Source organism: Nerophis lumbriciformis, linkage group LG16 (genome assembly GCF_033978685.3).
Source record: "Nerophis lumbriciformis linkage group LG16, RoL_Nlum_v2.1, whole genome shotgun sequence".
NCBI lineage: Eukaryota > Metazoa > Chordata > Actinopteri > Syngnathiformes > Syngnathidae > Nerophis > Nerophis lumbriciformis.
This window is the reverse complement of record NC_084563.2, coordinates 37,436,986-37,458,755: the sequence shown is the minus strand read 5'-3', so window position 1 is coordinate 37,458,755 and position 21,770 is coordinate 37,436,986. Positions and strand designations below refer to the sequence as shown.

At 39.8% G+C, this 21,770-nt stretch overlaps 1 protein-coding gene across 1 annotated transcript in view; it reads right to left on the bottom strand.

Annotated features, from left to right (window-relative positions):
* Positions 1-11,224, bottom strand: part of maml3 (mastermind-like transcriptional coactivator 3) — a 355,263-nt gene extending 344,039 nt beyond the window's left edge. The window contains exon 1 of the mRNA XM_061977103.2: positions 10,853-11,224. Within this exon, the coding sequence (XP_061833087.1) occupies positions 10,853-11,224 (372 nt within the window). The remainder of the gene's footprint in view (positions 1-10,852) is intronic.
* Between the last annotated feature and the right edge of the window lie 10,546 nt (positions 11,225-21,770).

Genomic DNA, 21,770 nt, shown 5'->3' with positions numbered 1-21,770 from the left:
TAACACTCACTGTGCTTGATTTTTTTTTCTTTGCTAAAAAGTTACTGAATCGATTTCAACGCACTGAATCATTTCGGATGATGCCTTCAATGACTATCTATAATAATAATAATAATGGATTAGATTTTATATTGTGCTTTTCTATTATAAGACACTCAAAGAGCTCACAGAGAAGTGTGAACCCATCATTCATTCACACCTGGTGGTGGGAAACTACATTTATCTACATTTATAAACTACATTTATTACAATTTACATCTACAATGTACAGTAAATCGTCATGAAAATAAAGAAAACACATTGAAATGAGAAGGTGGGTCCAAACTTTTGGCCTGTACTATATATGTGCTTGTTTTACGTAAGGATTGTGAATTTTAGGCATTTTTTTAAAAGTGCTTTTCCCCTTTAACTATAAGAGCTTTTCTGACAAACATGTGGAGACTGACACATGGACAAGAATTTCAGCAGACTCCAAAAACAAGATTGAAAAGTATCCCAACCCACAAACAGAAATATTATTTTTTCATCAATGTGTTTCTAAACCAGTGTTTTTCAACCACTGTGCCGTGGCACACTAGTGTGCCGTGAGATACAGTCTGGTGTGCCGTGGGAGATTATCTAATTTCACCTATTTGGGTTAAAAATATTTTTTGCAAACCAGTAATTATAGTCTGCAAATGATGTGTTGTTGTTGAGTGTCGGTGCTGTCTAGAGCTCGGCAGAGTAACCGTGTAATACTCTTCCATATCAGTAGGTGGCAGCAGGTAGCTAATTGCTTGGTAGATGTCGGAAACAGCGGGAGGCAGCATACAGGTAAAAAGGTGTCTAATGCTTAAACCAAAAATAAACACAAGGTGAGTGCCCCTAAGAAAAGGCACTGAAGCTTAGAGAAGGCTATGCAGAACGAAACTAAAACTGAACTGGCTACAAAGTAAAGAAAAACAGAATACTGGACGACAGCAAAGACTTACTGTGGCGTCCACAGTGTACATCCGAACATGACATGACAATCAACAATGTCCCCACAAAGAAGGATAAAAACAACTGAAATATTCTTGTTTGCTAAAACAAAGTAGATGCGGGAAATATCACTCAAAGGAAGACATGAAACTGCTACAGGAAAATACCAAAAAAAGAGAAAATGCCATTAAAATAAGAGCACAAGACAAGAAGTAAAACACTACACACAGGAAAACAGCAATCAACTCCAAATAAGCCACGGCGTGATGTGACAGGTGGTGACAGTACACCTACTTTGAGACAAGAGCTATAGTGATGCATGCTTGGTTATGCTTTAAAGTCATATCCAACAATTGCGACAACTTTTTACTGTCAACTGAGTTTCGTTTTTTAATGATTTCTGCTGGTGGTGTGCCGCCGCATTTTTCCAACGCAAAAAATGTGCATTGGCTCAAAAAAGGTTGAAAAACACTGTTCTAAACATTCAATAAAACAAACGTAAAAAGGTTGTGGTTCCAGTCTGAAAGGTGGGAAAACTGCAAAGGTCTGCAGTGTTTCTGTGTGTGTGTGTGTGTGTGTTCCTGTAGAACATGTGAACAAGCGTGGGAGGAGAGAATGTGGTTTGCAGCCACCCCAGATTAAAAACAACCAGTATGTGTGCACAGGAACCGAGGGGCAAGGGTGAGAGGAAGCAAATGAAGACATAAGAGCGTTAAAACGTAACACAAAATCCCATCAAAGAAAAGAAGCAAAGATGAATGCAGTAGAGGAAACAAGAGGAGTTGTGTTGACTTAATGTCCAAGACACATGCCAGTGATGTCACGCGTTAGTAAGTCGACATCACAACGCTGCATGCGTGCTTGTGCTTACTGGTGAGTGTCAACTGCATGCCGTCGCAGTGTATATACTGTATATATATATATACATATACATATACACATATATATATATATATACTGTAGAACTCATGCAAGTGTTTCAGCGGACAATAACTACGCTCTGGCCACCAAGATCATCTACGCCACAATAGTGCTTCCTAGTGAAACCAGAGAAGCAGAGAACACTGACAAGGGGGAGGAAGGGAGGAAAGGAGGAAGGCCTTGGATTCATGAAAACTCAGCCGCCCACACTCCAGCCTGCCAGGAGTTGGGCCGGACAACACTACAAGTGTGTCTGCGCGCACATGTACGTGTGTGTGTGCGTTTGTGTGATAGAGACATTCCTCAGCAGTAGACGCCAATAAGCGAACACAACCAAAGACAGGCTGTCCTGAGCTCTTATGTTTTTTGGACTAATGAACCCCTCGCAGTGCACCTCGGTCTCACAGCTGTACGCTTGCTGCCGATTAAGTAATCACATCTGACTGGTTGTTATGGGGAAATAAAAAGTACATGTTGCCATTATACTTTGAAGATAACACTGTGGCATGTTGCTTGACAAATACACAGTTGGAAAGAAAAAGGCCACTGTTTTCAGCTTGGCCAATGAATGAACAACTGCCGATTGAGCCTTTAGCCATAAAAACTGTGTTGAAACACAACGAGTAGAAAATGTGTTTCCTTGTGAGAAAAAGAGCTAAAACTTTATGGATATAACATAAATTTTAGCAAACACGTAGTAACTAAATTAGACAACATATTCCATATGCATAGGTGGGGAGAGTAGCCAAAAATTGTACTCAAGTCAGAGTACTGTTATTTTAGAGTCATATGACTTACGTAAATGTAAAACATAGTCATCAAAATAATTGTTTAAGTACGAGTAAGCATTCAGTGGAAAAAACTACAACCTCTGAGTAACCTCTTATTTATTTAGACACCAACAGCAGTGTGTGTGTGTGCGCACACAAGAAAGAGAGCGAAAGAGATGTTAACTTCACCATTATTGATAATCAGCATGAAACAACAGCATCATACATATTGTTGAGTTACACGGCATTACAACATGCACACAATGACTTCCTGTTCAGTGTAAAGTGAGCTTCAAAATAAAATAATGCCAGTATAAACATGGATTCTACCACAGCAACTTATAGAAAACACCCATGTATTTTATTTTAGATGAATAGCTCCGATAACGTTAAAAAAAATGCTCCACCCTGGCGAGATTACCCATACGTGTTCTATTTGTAACAAATGTTCTGCAAATGGGCCACACGGTGGTACAGGGGTTAGTGCTCGTGTCTCACAAGAAGGTCCAGGGTTCGATTCCCGGGTTTGAGCTTCCCCAAAGTCAGTTGCAAAGAAAGGTGTGCACAAAGTTAAAAATAAACTTAAAAAAAAAAAAATTGTACATTCAAATATGTTTTCTGCATCGATCTTGACAAGCAAGATCTGTATCGTTATCAGGCTGATAAAAAACAATACAGTGCATATCAACAAGACATACAACAAAATTGGTGCAGTAGCCATGTTAGGTAATAAATACCATATGAAAGGAATCTAAAGAAAAATATGCACAGATGGGAGAAAGCAATGTCAACAAAGTGCTGCAGGTTGAAAAATAACCTATTTGTCAGATGAAAGCGACCCAATCGTTCAGACTGCAGTCGCATCCGATAAATAATATATATATAACCACTAGGGATGTCCCGATCCAGGTTTTTGCACTTCCGATCCGATACCGATATTGTTTTTGCACTTCCGATCCGATACCGATACTGACCGATACCGATACTGACCGATACTGGCCTATCCGAGCATGTATTCAAGTTTAAAGTTATTTAGCCTACTTAGTTGTCAGAATCATGTTGAAAAGGGTTTTAGTACTCTTGATAACAACTAGCCAGCTGAATTAGGGGAGTTTGAATAATACACAATGGTTGGTAACAAGAAACTGACCTGTTTATTCAAGGATAAACACAAAATAGACAAAATTATACATGACAAACAGAAATGGCATCATTGAAACTAGGGCTGGGCGATATGGCCTTTTTTTAATATTGCGATATTTTAAGGCCATATTGCGATACACGATATATATCTCGATATTTTGCCTCAGCCTTGAATGAACACTTGATGCATATAATCACATCAGTATGATGATTCTATGTGTTTTGATTGATTGATTGAGACTTTTATTAGTAGGTTGCACAGTGAAGTACATATTCCGTACAATTGACTACTAAATGGTAACACCCGAGTAAGTTTTTCAACTTGTTTAAGTCGGGGTCCACTTAAATTGATTCATGATACAGATATATACTATCAGATATATACTATCATCATAATACAGTCATCACACAAGATAATCACATTGAATTATTTACATTATTTATAATCCATGGTGTGGAGGGGGGCGCCGGATGTAAGTGTCAAAAAGACAGCCAAAAGAGTTTGATATGAGAATAAATCTAAAGTTAAAATATAGGGTAGAAATGCACCCATTTGCAGGAAATGTAGTCTTGATTTTCAAAATGTTCTTTCAGGGCTTGCATGTCTACATTAAAACATTCTTCTTCATACTGCATTAATATATGCTACTTTTAAACTTTCATGCAGAGAAGGAAATCACAACTAAAAAAAAATCACTAATTTTTTCATACGGTGTTGATGTGGAAATGTTTGCCTCGGCATTTTGATAGTGTGGACGTGTGGCACCGAATGGAGATAAGCGTCTCGACAGACGTTACAATATTTGAACAATGATGACGAAAACTGTTTTCTCTGTCGTGTCCGTGTGTCGAAAATTGTTATGCGCTTATTTTTTTATTTGATTTTGTGCGTGGCATATAATTGCTATGCGCAGAGGACGGTTGAGCAGTACGTAATTGCACAAGCGTGCACCTTAGAGAGAACGTTGGTCACACGGCTGCGCTAGCATCACAGCTAACGTTAGCCTTGCTGCTACCTCTCTGCTGGGATAGGACGTATACGTATGTGACGTATGACGTGACAGTATGTGACGTGTGTCGTGACAATATGTGACGTGTGTAAGAAGGTGCGCTCGCTGTCTGTGAGAGGGAGACACAGGAAAGAGTGAGAAGAGCCTGTCGTGTAATGCCAGCAGCTAAAAGCAACTGCGTGAGAATCCACAGACCTGTGGATGTGTTGAAGGTGTGCTGGAAAATGCGGAACGGAAATTAGGGAGCAGCAGAAAAGTGGAATGTATTATTTAAATCGGTGCGTTGGAAAACACGGAGCAGTGTTGTTTTTTTTTTAACTGGATCTGGATCGGCATTTTCCCATGCCTTGCCGATACGCATTTTTTGGCAAATATCGGCGGCCGATCCGATCCAAATTTTGGATCGGGACATCCCTAATAACCACATACGAAAGAGGCCTAGGTCGGATTTGAAAAAAACCATATGGGTAAAAAAGTCGGAATTGACCTGCAGTGTGAATGAACATAGCCTAAAAGACTTAACACGCATGCTAGGCATCAAGCTAAAAGGCTGGCGGCTGTCAACTCTATGTCCAGAGCAAGTTCTTAAGGTGTTAGTTGTTTACAAACATACACTTGGCCAAGTTACATAAACATACCATTCATACTTGAGCTTGGTAAAATAATCGACTTGACCGATTATGAATCGATATATTTTAATTTTTAGCAATATCGATTCATAAGGCTTAATACCGATTAGCTGGCCAGCCGTACTCGGGAATAATTTTGTTTATATATTAATCTGCAATTTGCAGTGATGCAATACAATTACACTTTCACTTTCTTTTTGATATTAAAATTGCACATTTGAGACTTTGAAGGAAGTTTGAAATGTCCTAGGTTTTTATGATGAAGAAAAAAAACAAAGTGCATTTGTATTTTGCAACAAATTTGGGACAATTTCGATATTTAGGTGTAGATTGAATCGAATCAAATCAAATCATGATTAATCAATTTACAATATAACCCTACGAATCAAAATCAAACCGATTTGGGAAATGTACATAACTTTAAAAAAAAACCTTCTCTCTATCAAAATGTAAAAATACAGATAAAGACATCACATAATGAGAAAAAGCTGACACGTTCATACTATTCATGAACAAAAACTCATATACTTGTCTTTAAATACAGTATATGGTAATATTTAGAGCCCTTTTTTTTAGACATTACACATTATATGATTCACACCCCTCCCCAACATTTTTTACCTAACATATTGTGATTTCAATATTGATCAAAATAATCTTGATTATTATTTTGAACATAAATGTGGAGCCCTATGTGTAAGACTAGATCTTTTATAGTATATAAACATTATTTGTATCTATATGTACATTAAGTGCATTCACATCTTATGGCCATCAGTTGCTATCTTTCAAAATTCTTACATTTGTATTTATTTGTATTCATGTTATTATTTTGTTGCTGCTATATTACTTTGTTTATAATGCTTTCCAATGCACACTTAATTTCTACTTGAGGTACCGTATTTTCCGCACCATAAGGCGCCCCGGGTTAAAAGCCGCGCCTTCAATGAACGGCATATTTCAAAACTTTGTCCACCTATAAGCCGCCCCGTGTTGTAAGCCGCATCTAACTGCGCTAAAGGAATGTCAAAAAAACAGTCAAATAGGTCAGTCAAACTTTAATAATATATTAAAACCAGCGTGATGTGGGCGCGCACGGAGTCGTATATCAACATGGACAGAGCTGCGTGAAAAAAGCCACCCGGCCTCTTCGCGTAAACTAAAACTTACCTTAACCACTCGCTCATCTTTTCTTCATCCATCCCTTCGAGTTAGCTTTTATGATGACGCCGGCTGGAAAGGTCTCTTTTGGCAAGGTCTTCCTTTTGAATATCACCATGGGTTTCTGGCCATTAGCATGGCAAGCTAGAACCACAGTGAAGGATGACTTCTCATTCCCTGTGGTGCGAATATTCACCGTACGTGCTCCCGTTGTATCCACAGTGCGGTTCACAGGAATATCAGTTGCTGTGAAATAGTAATCCGTGTGCGGATGGAGAGATTGCGTCTTTTCATGAACGGGATCCTTTTCGCTTAGTAGGAGCCATTTTGTGGTCTTTACAGATGTAAACAGGAAATGAAACGTACGGTAATATCCGCGCGCTTTTTCTTCTTCTACGCGGGCGGGTGGTTGCTTACAGTAGAAGAAGAAGCGCTTCCTGTTCTATGGGGGCGGGTGCTTACCTTGGCGGTTGCTTGCGTAGAAGAAGAAGCGCTTCCTGTTCTACCGGGAAAAAAGATGGCGGCTGTTTACCGTAGTTGCGAGATCGAAACTTTATGAAAATGAATCGTAATATTAATCCATATATAAAGCGCACCGGGTTAAAAGCCGCACTGTCAGCTTTTGAGTAAATTTGTGGTTTTTAGGTGCGGCTAATAGTGCGGAAAATACGGTACATAAAACAGTCGTATTATCTACAATAATGGTTCTTTTTCAAAGTAAAATCATTTTAAATGTGTTTTTTTTTAAATATAACTATTTTGAGCACATTTAAAAATACAGCAATAAATAATAATTGTGATAATTTAGTTCACAGTAACCGTTCATACAGTGACATAATGCATATTGATGACACATTGTAGTTGTGTCCCGAAACTTTGGCAGTGACAAGCAAACAATCGCATCCCCAACGCAATATAGTTAGCGAGCTAGCCGCTAACGTCCCTCCACAGTGCAAAGTGCCTTCTAAGTCAGCAATCCTCGCCTCCATGGTGACAAATGAACTATGTTTCTTAAAGTATCACTGGAGGACAACGAAGAGCTAAACATTCTTCACTTCACAATAGAGGGATACAATAAACCAGGCTAACCGCTAACAGCAAGCTTGCACACTTGAATGTAAACAAAATGGGTGGATCGATACAAATATCGACTGTAACAATACCAAGTGTATAATCCGTATATAGTTGATACGATTAGATCGATATTTTTTACCCACAAAATCTTTTTTTTTTTTTTTTTATTGTTTATGAACTTAGGAAATAAGTCCCTGAAAACAGACAAACTTTAAGGGCAGACATCTAGGAATAAAATCAGAGTTAATTGTAAAAAATAATCTAAATGTTTAATTAATATTGTTATCCTGTGTTTTCGTCTTTGATTATAATTTTGATCAACAATTGAATCATTCAGATCATGTAAATATCAGAAGTATCAGTATCTGCATTGGTATGATCAATACTGCCCCTACAACTACTTGGTATTAGATCTATACCCAAATATGTTGTATCAATCAAAACTAAATCTAAACTAATGTAAAGTATCCCAAGAAAAAAAGGATATGTGTTTATTAAATTTCTACAGAAGTTGATGGAACCATGTTACAACAGAACATAACCGGATATTACCAGTAAAATAGCAAGTGGATATATAATAACTTTTTGAGGAGATAATACACCCAGAAATGACACAATGTTATTGCATACGTCAGCAGCAAAAAAAAGGAGCCTTTGTAACCCGTTCTGAGAGAATTATCATTAACATACCAAATTATATATCCATCCATCCATCCATCCATTTTCTACCGCTTGTCCCGTTTGGGGTTGTGGCGGTGCTGGAGCCTATCTCAGCGGCATTCGGCAGAAGGCGGCTTACACCCTGGACAAGTCGCCACCTCATCGCAGGGCCAACACAGATAAACAGACAACATTCACACTCACATTCACACACTAGGGCCAATTTATATATATCATCAAAGGAGGCAGCAATATGTAGCGCAATGTAGATTCAGGCCACATCGCCCGACTCTAGTCAGCCCCATACTGAAGCAGAATGAGTCAATAACACCAGCAGAGGATGTTAAAACATTTCTAAACAGCACACATTTATCCATCCAAATACGGAGAAGCTGCTGATGGTGTGTTTGACGGAAGAGCAGCTCGAAGAAGATACCGTAGAAGTACACTCTAAATACTGTACTTTATCATTACTTCATAAAACTACTCTAGTTCTTTGTAGTACATTGTATTGTATTGTTTTTCATACAATATGTATTATCTAAAAGCTAGTTCTTCTTTTTAAAAGGCATGTTACATGTTAAAATTGTGGTGTTTTGGGGTCCAAACACCACAATTGATTTTTATTAATTTTAATGGGCGACGCTGATTTTTTGAGGTACGAGCTGCATCACAGAGCCAGGTAAACTAAATTTCCCAGTAGAAATCTCAATCTGTGTATGTAGCCAAAAATCAACCTGGATAAACCTTCACTATTTTAAGGGCATGTGTAGGAATGGAGCTTTCTGAGATGTGTGACCAACTACAATAAACTTCTGAGCTCTGCGCTTGCAAACAAGGCATTTCCCACCATGTCACAATCTGCTTGAGGATCAAATACTTATATAACCCAATCAAATACAAAGTAATTAATTCCCATTATTCAATGTTATTGTTGATACTGTTCACGTCTTCATAAAATCAGCAGGGGATAAAACAAATAGTCCTCTCATTGTATACACAGTATGTGTGTTTTGAATACATATATTTTGTTTATATAACACATTAGCCTTGATCTTATATCTGAGCATTGCGCACATGTATGACCTTCTGCATGCTGCGTTCCTTAAAGAACAGTTAGCAACATGTAACCCTATGGCCATTTGTGTCTGCATGCATGCACACAATGAGGTCTACTCCAGCAACAACAAGCTTCACTTTCCTGGAATGCCTACTTCAGCAGTGACTATATACAGCCATCTAGCTGCAGCTCCGCTCATCTGAGCAGTGAAACAGCAAACGGATAGCACGTGTTTCTGCTTCAAGACTAAACAATCTAAAATGCAGTGCTTAACGCAATGTTTGAACGGTTACCGTTAGCAACACAGCAGCAACAGAGAGCAACGGGGCAAACGGATGCCCAGAGTCTTTAAGATAATATAACCCCTCTAAATCTCAGATTCTGATGGACAGTCCAGTCAAACGTCTGCAAGCGCTTCTGGGAGGTCCAGAGCAACAAGCTAAATGTCCGAACGTCCTAGCTTGTCTATGATTACAACTGTGACCGGCTGAGAAATCGCCTCTCAAAAGGAACAGGACCTAGGCTCCTTGCAGCAACAAAAGGGGGGACACTGTTGACATTCCAGACGTGAGTCTTTTTGGAGGAAACCCGAGCCTGCCTACAGGAGATACAGTACAAATAAGGATTTGTCAGCCCGCAACGACAGGCAGTCATTTTTTAATGGTCAAAAATATGGGCCCACAACCCCAAAACACTTGTCACTCTAACAGAACCCTTAGTCCATACAAATATTGCTACTACTCCGGCAGCAATAATGAAATCAGATGGTATGGGCCCCTTAAAGAGCAGGTGTTTACGGTGCTTATCTAAAACAGGACCATATTCAAATATGTCGTTTACATGTCAATATGTATGTAGGATCATGATAAGGGCATCAAATTATATCATGCAACATGCTACCTTAATAACAGGTCTGCACCTTGTGTGTCATCCTGGATTAGTTTCTAACCACAATTTAACGGTGCAACACAAGGAGGACATGATCTTAACATACGCTGCAGAGCAACTGCTACCCACGCTGTCAAAAGTCTGGCAGGATACTTGATGAGAATACAGTACTACTATCTGCAGATAGCATTGGTTATCTTCACTTTGTAAAATTATTGCAATAATGCGCCTCATTAATCTGGTAAAAAATGTGGTGTAAAAATGACCGCTGGGCCACATTTGGACACCCTTACTGTATAGTCCATGTGAGCAAACTGGCAAGATTACAAACTTGGAGACAGAGCTGCCAAAGGGAAGCAAAATTGCAAACCAAAAAGTCAAATTTGCATACAAAACAGTTTTAGATTCAAACTTTAGAATTAGTGACATGCACACCATAGAGTACCAGCGCTGTTAGTACTGTAGTTCTTCAAAGTACACAAAAGCACTGAGATGGCATCCTTGGTGGAAAAGTGAGGAATAAGTTAGCAGCATTCATGCAAAGGGAATTGCATGAAAGCGGTTTGTGGTCCTTACCGCGATAAGCGTGTTGTTCCTCTGTTCCGTGGAGGAGGCAGAGTCCGGGTCCGGCTGCTTTATCTGCGGCTGCTTGCTCCCACCTCCGGCCGACTTCTTGGCCCTCTGCTCCAGACTCCGTTGGTACAGACTGACCGTCTCCCTCCGCTCGAGCTCCAGCTGCTCGGCGTGGGCTTGCTGGTACCTGTTCTCGCAGGTGACGTGGTGTCTCCGGCAGCCCTCGATCCGCTGCCTCAGTCTCTCCACCACGGTACTGTGCTTCGGTATGCCCACTGCTCCGGTGGGCACCACGCTCCCGGTGACCGGGTTCATGCTGTTGTTGATGCAGATACTGCCGTTGGGTCCGGCAGCGGGGGAGGCAAAGTCCCCCATCACTGGGCCGAGCGGCTGCTATTTTGAGGGAGCTTTCCTCCAGCGTCCAGCCTGTCTCCACCGCCACTACCGACCGTCCACCCCCAGCGAAGGGTCTCCGGGAGCAGGGCAGCGGAGCTGCAGCAGCCGCTGAAGTGAGCGCTTTAAAGGGCACCGAGACTCCAAGTCATACGGTCTTTAGCTCGTCTTCTTCCCCCACAAAAAAAACAGATATGAGCGGATTTGACAATGAAACGACTCTCCGCTACTGGTGACAACTCCACCGGAAAACCAACAACACGGCGACGGTGTGAACGCAGGCACTCGGCGGTCAAACCCACCAACCGTCCAGCGGATGGGAAGCGGCGGCAGCGGTAAACTTGCCGCTATACGGTGTTGTCCTTCGAGGAAAACTTTTGTGGCTTCAACCGAACGGGTTCCGGAGTTTCCCAGTGAACTTGCATGTCACACGGTTACCGCTTTGAACCAAACACCGAAGAAGATGTCGACTAGTTTTTCTGCAAGGCATCAAGAGGAGTCCCGACGGCGTAAAAAGGCGAATATCGGAAGCAGTGGCGGAAGTGTGTAGTCAGTGGCGGCCCCTCGCCACCATCACCATACCCAGGGAAGCTTATCCTCCATGCCAGCGGAGTGATATCAGGAGTCGAGGCTGTGAACAGCCCGCTGATGGACATTCGGAAAACACGGCGCGGAGCTCAGTGTGCGGATCCCCGCAAGGACCGCTATAGTCCCGTCTGGCGTCTTGGTGACCTGTAAGTGGACTCGATAAGAGCAGCGTCCTAATGCAGTGGACGTTTGTTTTGTCACAGTTACATATTTCGGAGGGGAAACATTTTTTATATGGCGGGTCAAATTAAATACATATTTAAATATTTACTTAGATCAGATGTGTTATTGATTAATAACAATTGAAAAAAATACATAACTATGTTATTAAATGTGTCATTTATTCAGTGTAAATATACATTTAATATTTCACTATTGTATTATTTGATCATTTAAATAACTAGCTTTATTGATATTTCATAAACCTGTGTGGGAGCTTCAGTCATTTCTTATATCAATCAAAGCCATCCATCAAAGTCAGTGGGTGGGGCTAACAGGAATCCAATGATTGCTTTGGTCTAAAGCAGTGATGTCAAAAATGCGGCCCGCGGGCCGGATCAGGTTCAATCCGGTGGGATGAGTTGGCTAAGAGTAAAATTGAGCTGCATTTTTAAACTAGATGAAGCAATTCCTAAAGGAATTGCATGTGAATGCTCCAATGCTGAAGTTAAACTTAAATGCTGACAGAATGTAGTATGAATGTAAAAGTAATTTGAATGTTGGACTTGTCACGACCCGGGCGCACTCCAGTGCGCAGTCATCTGTGCGCTGTGCTGAGCGCACCTCCAAGCGCGCGCCTGTTGCGCCACTACGGCTGCAGCAGGCGGCTGCATTCAATCGGCAATCAATCAGCACTCTACACACCTGTCACTGATGAGCTTCCTGGGCTTCTTAAGCCAGTGAAATTTGCGTTCCGGGCCAGAACGGAATTTCCTGTTTCGTACAGTAAGCCAACTTGTGTCAAGCTCTATGCTCTCTCTCTCTGTGTTTTCTCCTCCTCCGTGTTTCATTTGTCTCGTGTTCCTGTGTTGTTCCAGCAGCATTCCTCCGTTCCCTGACGACGAGGTGTGTGTCTCGTCTCCCCGTATTCCCTCTGGTTCCCCTGGCTGCCTCTTTGGATCTCGACCTCCCGCCTGGACACCGACTTTGATGCCTCGCTCTTTCCCCAGACCTCCTGCCTAGATCTCCGAGCTTGCCTTGCCCCCTTGGACTTCTGCCTCACGCTCAACACTCCTGGTAACACTCATCAGCTAATCACTACACATAGTCGCACACCACATACATTTGGATTAGTTTCACACTTCATTTCTTATTATATATATAAATAAATAGAGCTAAAACGACGTCCTTGCTTCCGTGCCGTCTTCTTCCCCCCTGTACCGTAACAGGAATGGTTTGAATGTTGAAGAGTTTGAATTTCCAGGAAAACCGGAATTTGGTTTGGAACTTGGGAAAGTGTTAGTTTGAATGTCCAGGATAAGAGGAATGTGTTAATGTTGGAATGGTTTGAATAGGTTGAAAAATGTGGGAATTGTGCAACTTGGAAAAATGTCCCATTCATTTCAATGGGAACTTCCTGGAAATTTGGGAATTCAGGGAAAAGCAGGATTTTTTGGACAATTATTAGGAGCATTAATGTCCTAAATGAGCTGAATTAGTTAGTGTTGGAATTGATTAAATCGGGCAAGAAATGTTAAAGTAGTAAATGGTATTAGGGAATTTCGGGAAAATCGGGAATTAAAAAAAAAATTGTAAAAAACTTGAATAGTCTGAATAAGTTGAAATGGTTGGTGTCGACATTTTTCAAAAAGCCTTACGCCCGATTGTAGCTGAGATAGGCTCCAGCGACCCCAAAAGGGAATAAGCGGTAGAAAATGGATGGATGGATGACAATGGAACGGTTGAAGTGGGTTGGAAAATGGGGGAGGAGTAGTCACCAGAAAAAAGGGTGGAAATAGGGCTTTGGAAAACCAGGAATTCTGGAAAATCCTGGAATTTTTTTAAACTTGAAAAAGAGGTATTTTAAATTTCCAGAATGGTGGAATGTGTTGAAGGTGGAATTGTTTGAATCGGTTGAAAAATGTGGAAATTGTGGAAGTTTGAAAAATTGCCAATTCATTTTGAATGGGAAAAATGTCCCGGAAAACATGGAATTCTGGGAAATCTGGGAAATTTTTGGAAGTTTCAAAGGGAAGCCCACGATTCCCGAATAGGCTGAACAGTTTGAAGTTGGAACCGTTTAAATCGGATGAAAAATGTGGAAGGTAGAGCGCGCTAAAATCTGGAGAAGAAGAACAAGAAAAAAACATATGTGTGAATGCTTTGGAACATTCGCACAATTAAAGAAACTGTTGTTCTAAATGTGTCCGTGTAGCAAGTGCAATTCTTTTAGGCAAGCAAATAGTTTATATCGGGGCGAGCAGGTATACCAAGCAAGGGGTAGATGGTATAGCGGGGCTGCGACTCCTCCCCCTCGACCCAACGTAAAACAAACAGGAGTAAAATAAACAATTGGTGACCTCACTTAAAATGTTGCATGAGACACTGCACATTGATATAGTTCTGTGAATATTACTATCTTCTGTGCAAATTAAAAGAAAATGAACCGTGTGTGATTTACTGCTATAATGTCAGTCTTGTAAGTTTTTATTTTTGATTTGTTGAAATTCTTCACACGTTGCACAACTTTTATTTTTCTTTCAATAAACAGTGATGTCTAGAAGACCAGGAGTAACTCAACCCTCTTGAGTAGTTTCTACCTCAGTTTGTATGGTTTGTTGAGTAAACACAGAATTAAATATGTGGAAATGACAAATGAGGTAGTTGATACATAGAAAAGTTTTTATTTATGCTTTATGTTGTTTTTTGTTCAATGCTATATGGGCTGTGACTTACAGTGTTATTGTAATGTAGGTACCGTATTTTTCAGACGATAAGCCGCACCTAAAAGCCTTTAATTTTCTCAAAATTCAACAGTGTGCCTTATAACCCATTGCGCCTAATGTACGGAATAATTCTGATTGTGCTTACCGACCTCGAAGCAATTTTATTTGGTACATGGTGTAATGATAAATGTGACCATTAGATGGTAGTCACACATAAGAGATTTGTGTAGACTGCAATATGACCATTGATAATTACACACGGCACTCAAAAATCTGTCAAAATGTTCTAGTGTGACTTTGCAGCTGCACCGCTTGTTGGAATGTCGGCACATTACGGCTACCGTAGTCAGAGATACAAGTATTACTATGGTGTGTGTGTATAAGGACCGCAAATGGCCCCCATTAGCAGACATATGTTAGACTTAGACAAACTTTAATGATCCACCGTAGTAGCAATATCAAATATAATACATATGTACAGTACATGATATATACTGATATATAATATTATATTATATTTTTATAAATAGTATATGTCAATTTCCATGTGCAATATTACAGTATATGTAACAGCTGCAGCATAAAATAGAGAGTAGATCAAGCAGAAAATAGACATTATAAACAAAGAGAGGTAGCTAACATAGAAGCGGTCAGGTAATAGACAGATATCATCTATTGCTGTATGGCGAGTGATTATACAGCTGGTTGGAGTGGAATGAAGGAGTTCTTGAATCGAAGACTGTGGGAACAAAGCTGAAGGAGCCTGTTTGAGTATGAACTCCGCTGTCCCTCTATTGGTTCTGGTGTTTTGTTTCACAATATTATGCAACACCAACTTTTCTTACCTTCTGGTACCTGCTGATGTGTATTTGGGATCTGCATAAGTCCTGAAAATGTGCGCAAGTCCGCCACTGTAGTCTGTGCCGATGCCGTAGTCGATAAGTTTCTTCTTTTTATGGGGCATTCATCCTCCGCTGTTGCCATTTCTAATATAAAGTAGCATAAAGTTGTAACTTATATATCTCGCTATGGAAGCGCTAAAACTACCAGTGTAGTGAGTTTACATAATTCACCCACAGAACTTTAGTTATTAGAGAGTTCAGGTCGGACGGTTTTTCACAGGACACATTTCCGGCGTTGTTGTTGCACTAGTGAGCCACGGATGAGAAGATTCTGCTCCGTTATTGATTTAAGTAAAGTCTGAATGTCATTAAAACAGTTAACTCCATTGTTTGACACTTCTTCCACTCCCGTCCTTGCACGCTACACCGCTACAACAAAGATGAGGGGAGAAGACGCTGTCGAAGGTAAGCCACGTAAATAAGACCGCCTAGAAAATGGCGGATCCTGAAGCGACTGTAAGAAAGCGACTTGAAGATGATATGTAAAACATAATCTATGCAACATTTTGACCAAAGAACCACCATTACATGTTATGTAGACCACAAAATAATAAAATCATAATATGACCACTTTAATGCGCCTATTGATCCAGTGCGCCTTTTGTATGAAAAAAAAACCCTGAATAGACCCGCTCATCAGCCGTGCGCCTTTATTATCGGCTGATAAATGCTTTAAAATGTAATATCGGAAATTATCGGTATGTTTTTTTTTATTATCGGTATCGGGTATTTTTATCTTATTTTTTAAAATTGTTATTAAATCAACATAAAAAGCACAAGATACACTTACAATTAGTGCACCAACCCAAAAAACTTCCCTCCCCCATTTACACTCATTCACACTCATTCACACTCATTCACACAAAAGGGTTGTTTCTTTCTGTTATTAATATTCTGGTTCCTACATTATACATCAATATATATCAATACAGTCTGCAAGGGATACAGTCCGTAAGCACACATGATTGTGCATGCTGCTGGTTCACTAATACAGTGGTTCTCAACCTTTTTTCAGTGATGTACCCCCTGTGAACATTTTTTTTAATTCAAGTACCCCCTAAACGGAGCAAAGCATTTTTGGTTGAAAAAAAGAGATAAAGAAGTAAAATACAGCACTATGTCATCAGTTTCTGATTTATTAAATTGTATAACAGTGCAAAATATTGCTCATTTGTTGTGGTCTTTCTTGAACTATTTGGAAAAAAAGATATAAAAAAAACCCTAAAAAGTGATTAATTTATAAATAAAGATTTCTACACATAGAAGTAATCATCAACTTAAAGTGCCCTCTTTGGGGATTCTAATAGAGATCCATCTGGATTCATGAACTTAATTCTAAACATTTCTTCACAAAAAAAAAAAATCTTTAACATCAATATTTATGGAACATGTCCACAAAAAATCTAGCTGTCAACACTGAATATTGCATTGTTGCATTTCTTTTCACAGTTCTTTTTGACAGACATTTAAAACAAATCTCACGTACCCCTTAGCATACCTTCAAGTACCCCCAAAGGTACGCGTACCCCCATTTGAGAACCACTGCACTAATAGTACTAACCTTTAACAGTTAATTTTACTCATTTTTATTAATTACTAGTTTCTATGTAACTGTTTTTATATTGTTTTACTTTCTGTTTTATTCAAGAAAATGTTTTTATATTGTTTATCTTATTTTATTTTATTTATTTGAGAAAAAAAAAGGACCTTATCTTCACCATACCTGGTTGTCCAAATTAGGCATAATAATGTGTTAATTTCATGACTGTATATATCGGTATCGGTTGATATCGGTATCGGTAATTAAAGAGTTGGACAATATCGGAATATTGGATATCGGCAAAAAGCCATTATCGGACATCCGGATTTATAATCCAGTGCGCCCTATGATCCGGAAAATACAGTAAGTCTAACTTCATTGTGTTCTTGGTGGTGTTATTGAAATTGCACCGATTTGTTTTGTCAAGAGGATTATTTGTGTTGTGTACATTTTCAAAATGTGCTTGTTGTAATTTTATTTTGGTAAAACAAAAACAAAAAAATGAAGTTGTCGTAGTTGTATTTTTAAGTTATCATGCCATAATTTGACCTGTCCGGCCCACGTGGGAATAGATTTTCCTCCATGCGGTCCCTGAGCTAAAACGAGTTTGACACCTTTGGTCTAAAGAATAGAACTTTTAGACGTTTTTGAAAACATGACGGCTAAGAGAAATACTCTTACTTTATGGGGAGTTGGTGTTATAGATATGTTATAGCTTGCTGAGTATGTGGCAGTTTAAATCGAAGGATTTATTCAAGTTCCCAAAGATATTTCCGCACTTTCCTGACCAAGATATCTAACAGTACTCTTCCATTTCTATGGTCAGACAGACAAGTAGAAATTACGGGTAACCAATTAAGTGTTGGGACCCACAGATAAAATAAATTCATGAGTCTCTTATGGCTATGTGTACCGACTATCGGTATTTTTTTAATCCAGCTCACTGTCGTAATTATGACACGCTGTCACATTCACTTCAGCTGCCGCTGCTACACATAACAGATCATCTTGCAATAATCACAAATAAGGAAGTTTCACCACTGTTACATCCAACACTAAGAGCAAACACAGCTACTTTTGTAAACAAGACATCTGCATACGTTTGCTGTATGGAACAAGGGAACTGGCCAGGTTTAAAGACTACATTTAAAGACTACTTTTAAAGGCCTACTGAAACCCACTACTACCGACCACGCAGTCTGATAGTTTATATATCAATGATGAAATCTTAACATTGCAACACATGCCAATACGGCCGGGTTAGTTTACTAAAGTGCAATTTTAAATTTTTGCGCGAAATATCCTGCTGAAAACGTCTCGGTATGATGACGTCAGCGCGTGATGTCGCGGATTGTAGAGGACATTTTGGGACAGCATGGTGGCCAGCTATTAAGTCGTCTGTTTTCATCGCAAAATTCCACAGTATTCTGGACATCTGTGTTGGTAAATCTTTGGCAATTTGTTCAATGAACAATGGAGACAGCAAAGAAGAAAGCTGTAGGTGGGAAGCGGTGTATTGCGGCCGACTTCAGCAACACAAACACGACCGGTGTTTCATTGTTTACATTCCCGAAAGATGACAGTCAAGCTTTACCATTGGCCTGTGGAGAACTGGGACAACAGAGACTCTTACCAGGAGGACTTTGAGTTGGATACGCAGACACGGTACCGTGAGTATGCATGCAGCTGCGGCTTCCAAACATTTGATCGCTTGCCCGTACGTGCGTGCCGCTATGTGCATGTCACGTACGTAACGTTGGGGACTTTGGGGAAATATATGTGCTGTATGAACTTCGGGGAGGTGAACGGTACTTTGTGCTGTGGGATTGAGTGTGTTGTGCAGGTGTTTGAGTTGTATTGGCGGGTTATATGGACGGGTGGGGGGAGGTGTTTGTTATGCGGTATTAATTTGTGGCATATTAAATATAAGCCTGGTTGTGTTGTGGCTAATAGAATCCTGTGTTTATTTACTGTTTTAGTCATTCCCAGCTGAATATCAGGTCCCACCCGCCTCTCACAGCATCTTCCCTATCTGAATCGCTCCCACTGCCCTCTAGTCCTTCACTCTCACTTTCCTCATCCACGAATCTTTCATCCTCACTCAAATTAATGGGGAAATCGTCGCTTTCTCGGTCCGAATCGCTCTCGCTGCTGGTGGCCATGATTGTAAACAATGTGCGGATGTGAGGAGCTCCACAACCTGTGACGTCACACTACTCGTCTGCTACTTCCGGTACAGGCAAGGCTTTTTTATCAGCGACCAAAAGTTGCAAACTTTATCGTCGATGTTCTCTACTAAATCCTTTCAGCAAAAATATGACAATATCGCGAAATGATCAAGTATGACACATAGAATGGACCAGCTATCCCCGTTTAAATAAGAAAATCACATTTCAGTAGGCCTTTAAGGACCACCTTTAAAGGGGAACTGCACTTTTTTGGAATGTTGCCAGTCGTTCACAATCATTATAAAAAGGCATGACGACGGATGTACCGTATTTTACAGACCATAGGGCACACCGGATTATAAAGCGCATTGCCAATGAATGGTCTATTTTCGACCTGTTTTTTATATATATAAAGTGCACTGGATTATAGGGTGCATTAAAGGACTCAAATCATAATTATTTTTTTTTCTAAATTGAAAACACCTCTTTGTGGTCTACATAAGATGTAATGGTGGTTCTTTGGTCAAAATGTTGCATAGATTATGTTTTACAGATCATCTTCTAGCCGATTTCTGACAGTCGCTTCAAGATGCGCCATTTTGTGCGGTGCGGCTCCATAGCTTACCAAAGTCGTTGTTAGGTCTGGGCAAAAATGAGGACTCAGATGCAGAAGAGAGACAATTGACTCAGACTTTATTTAATTATTTTTCTTTGCTATCTCTTGGACAGAGTGATTAAACAAAGTGGCTACAAAATCTATCTATGATATACTTGAGTAACTAGAGGATGTGTAGCATAGGACATAAGGCAATAAACAGAAAATCACTCCATAAGGAGGAAAAGGGCAATAGCAAAATTTCTATACAAGTCTAATAACAAAAAACCAACAATCTATGATAATCTACAAAAAGATAATTTCACTCATGAAAAGAAGTCGAGAAGCTTGCAAACTAAAAGCGCTCCAGAAGGAGGGAAAAAAAGAAGACAAGGCACTATGAAAATTGATACAAAAAGACTTGGCCGAAAAAACTTTAGCAAAAGAAAATCACTCTCTCAGAGGAAACAAAGAAATCAATAAATAAAGCGAGACAATACTTATCAAGGCTGTGGACAAGGCTGTGGACAAGGCTGGAGGTATGTAGCGAGACGATATACTCTGGCAAGAAGACAGGGGAAGACGAGGACTATATACACATGAGGGAGGGTGACACAGGTGGACACAATCAGGCAATCAGGAGAGACATCAGACCAGTGACACGGGAGGAAGGGCAAGTGGCCTGAAACGAGAGGAGGATTAGAATTTTCAAAATAAAACAGGAAGTTTGCCAGACAACCCCAAAACAGGACTTCCCTCACCACGATGTGACAGTCGTACTAAAACGTTTTGATAGATTTTTCAGAGCTGTGTGTAATGTTCTATATTTTCAATGGAACATATAAAATGTTGGTGTTGTTTACTTGAGTCATATTGCAGTCTACACATATCTCTTATGTTTGACTGCCATCTACTGGTCACACTTATTACACCATGTACCAAATAAAATTGCTTCGAGGTCGGTAAGCAAAACCAGAATTATTCTGTACATTAGGCGCACCGGGTTATAAGGCACACTGTCGAGTTTTGAGGGGAAAAAAAGGATTTTAAGTGCGCCTTATAGTCTGGAAAATACAGTATTTTATTTTTAATGCATTCTAACTCGTTAATAAACGTAAATATAAGTCCACTTTCAGCAGAGCCAATGGAAGGTCCTCTATTCCACCCTTAAAACCCAATAAAAAAACATCCAAAAAGGGTTTTGTAACTTGAATATTAACCAAATATTAGTGATATTGTTATTATAAGCGCTAACTATTTATAGTCCCATGTAATGAACCATATAATTGTTGGTGGATTATTTACTAATATTATTATCATTGAAAGGGTCATGTAAAATTATGTAACATGCATGCGAGGAACTCAGAAAATGTTTTCCTATTTGGCAACTCTATCTTGTAGCCACGCCTCTTCTGGTTACCGTGGTTTTTGGACTACAAGGCGCACTTAAAATCATTTAATTTTCTCAAAACTCGACAGTGCGCCTTATAACCCGGTGCGCCTAATGTATGGAATAATTTTGGTTATGCTTACCGACCTCAAAGCTATTTTATTTGGTACATGGTGAAATGATAAGTGTGACCAGTAGATGACATTGACACATAAGAGATACTTATAAACACCAACATTTTATATGTTCCATTGAAAATATAGAACATTACACACGGTTCTCAAAAAATCTATCAAAATGTTTTAGTACGAGGTGACACAGGTGGACACAATCAGGCAATCAGGAGAGACATCAGACCAGTGACACGGGAGGAAGGGCAAGTGGCCTGAAACGAGAGGAGGATTAGAATTTTCAAAATAAAACAGGAAGTTTGCCAGACAACCCCAAAACAGGACTTCCC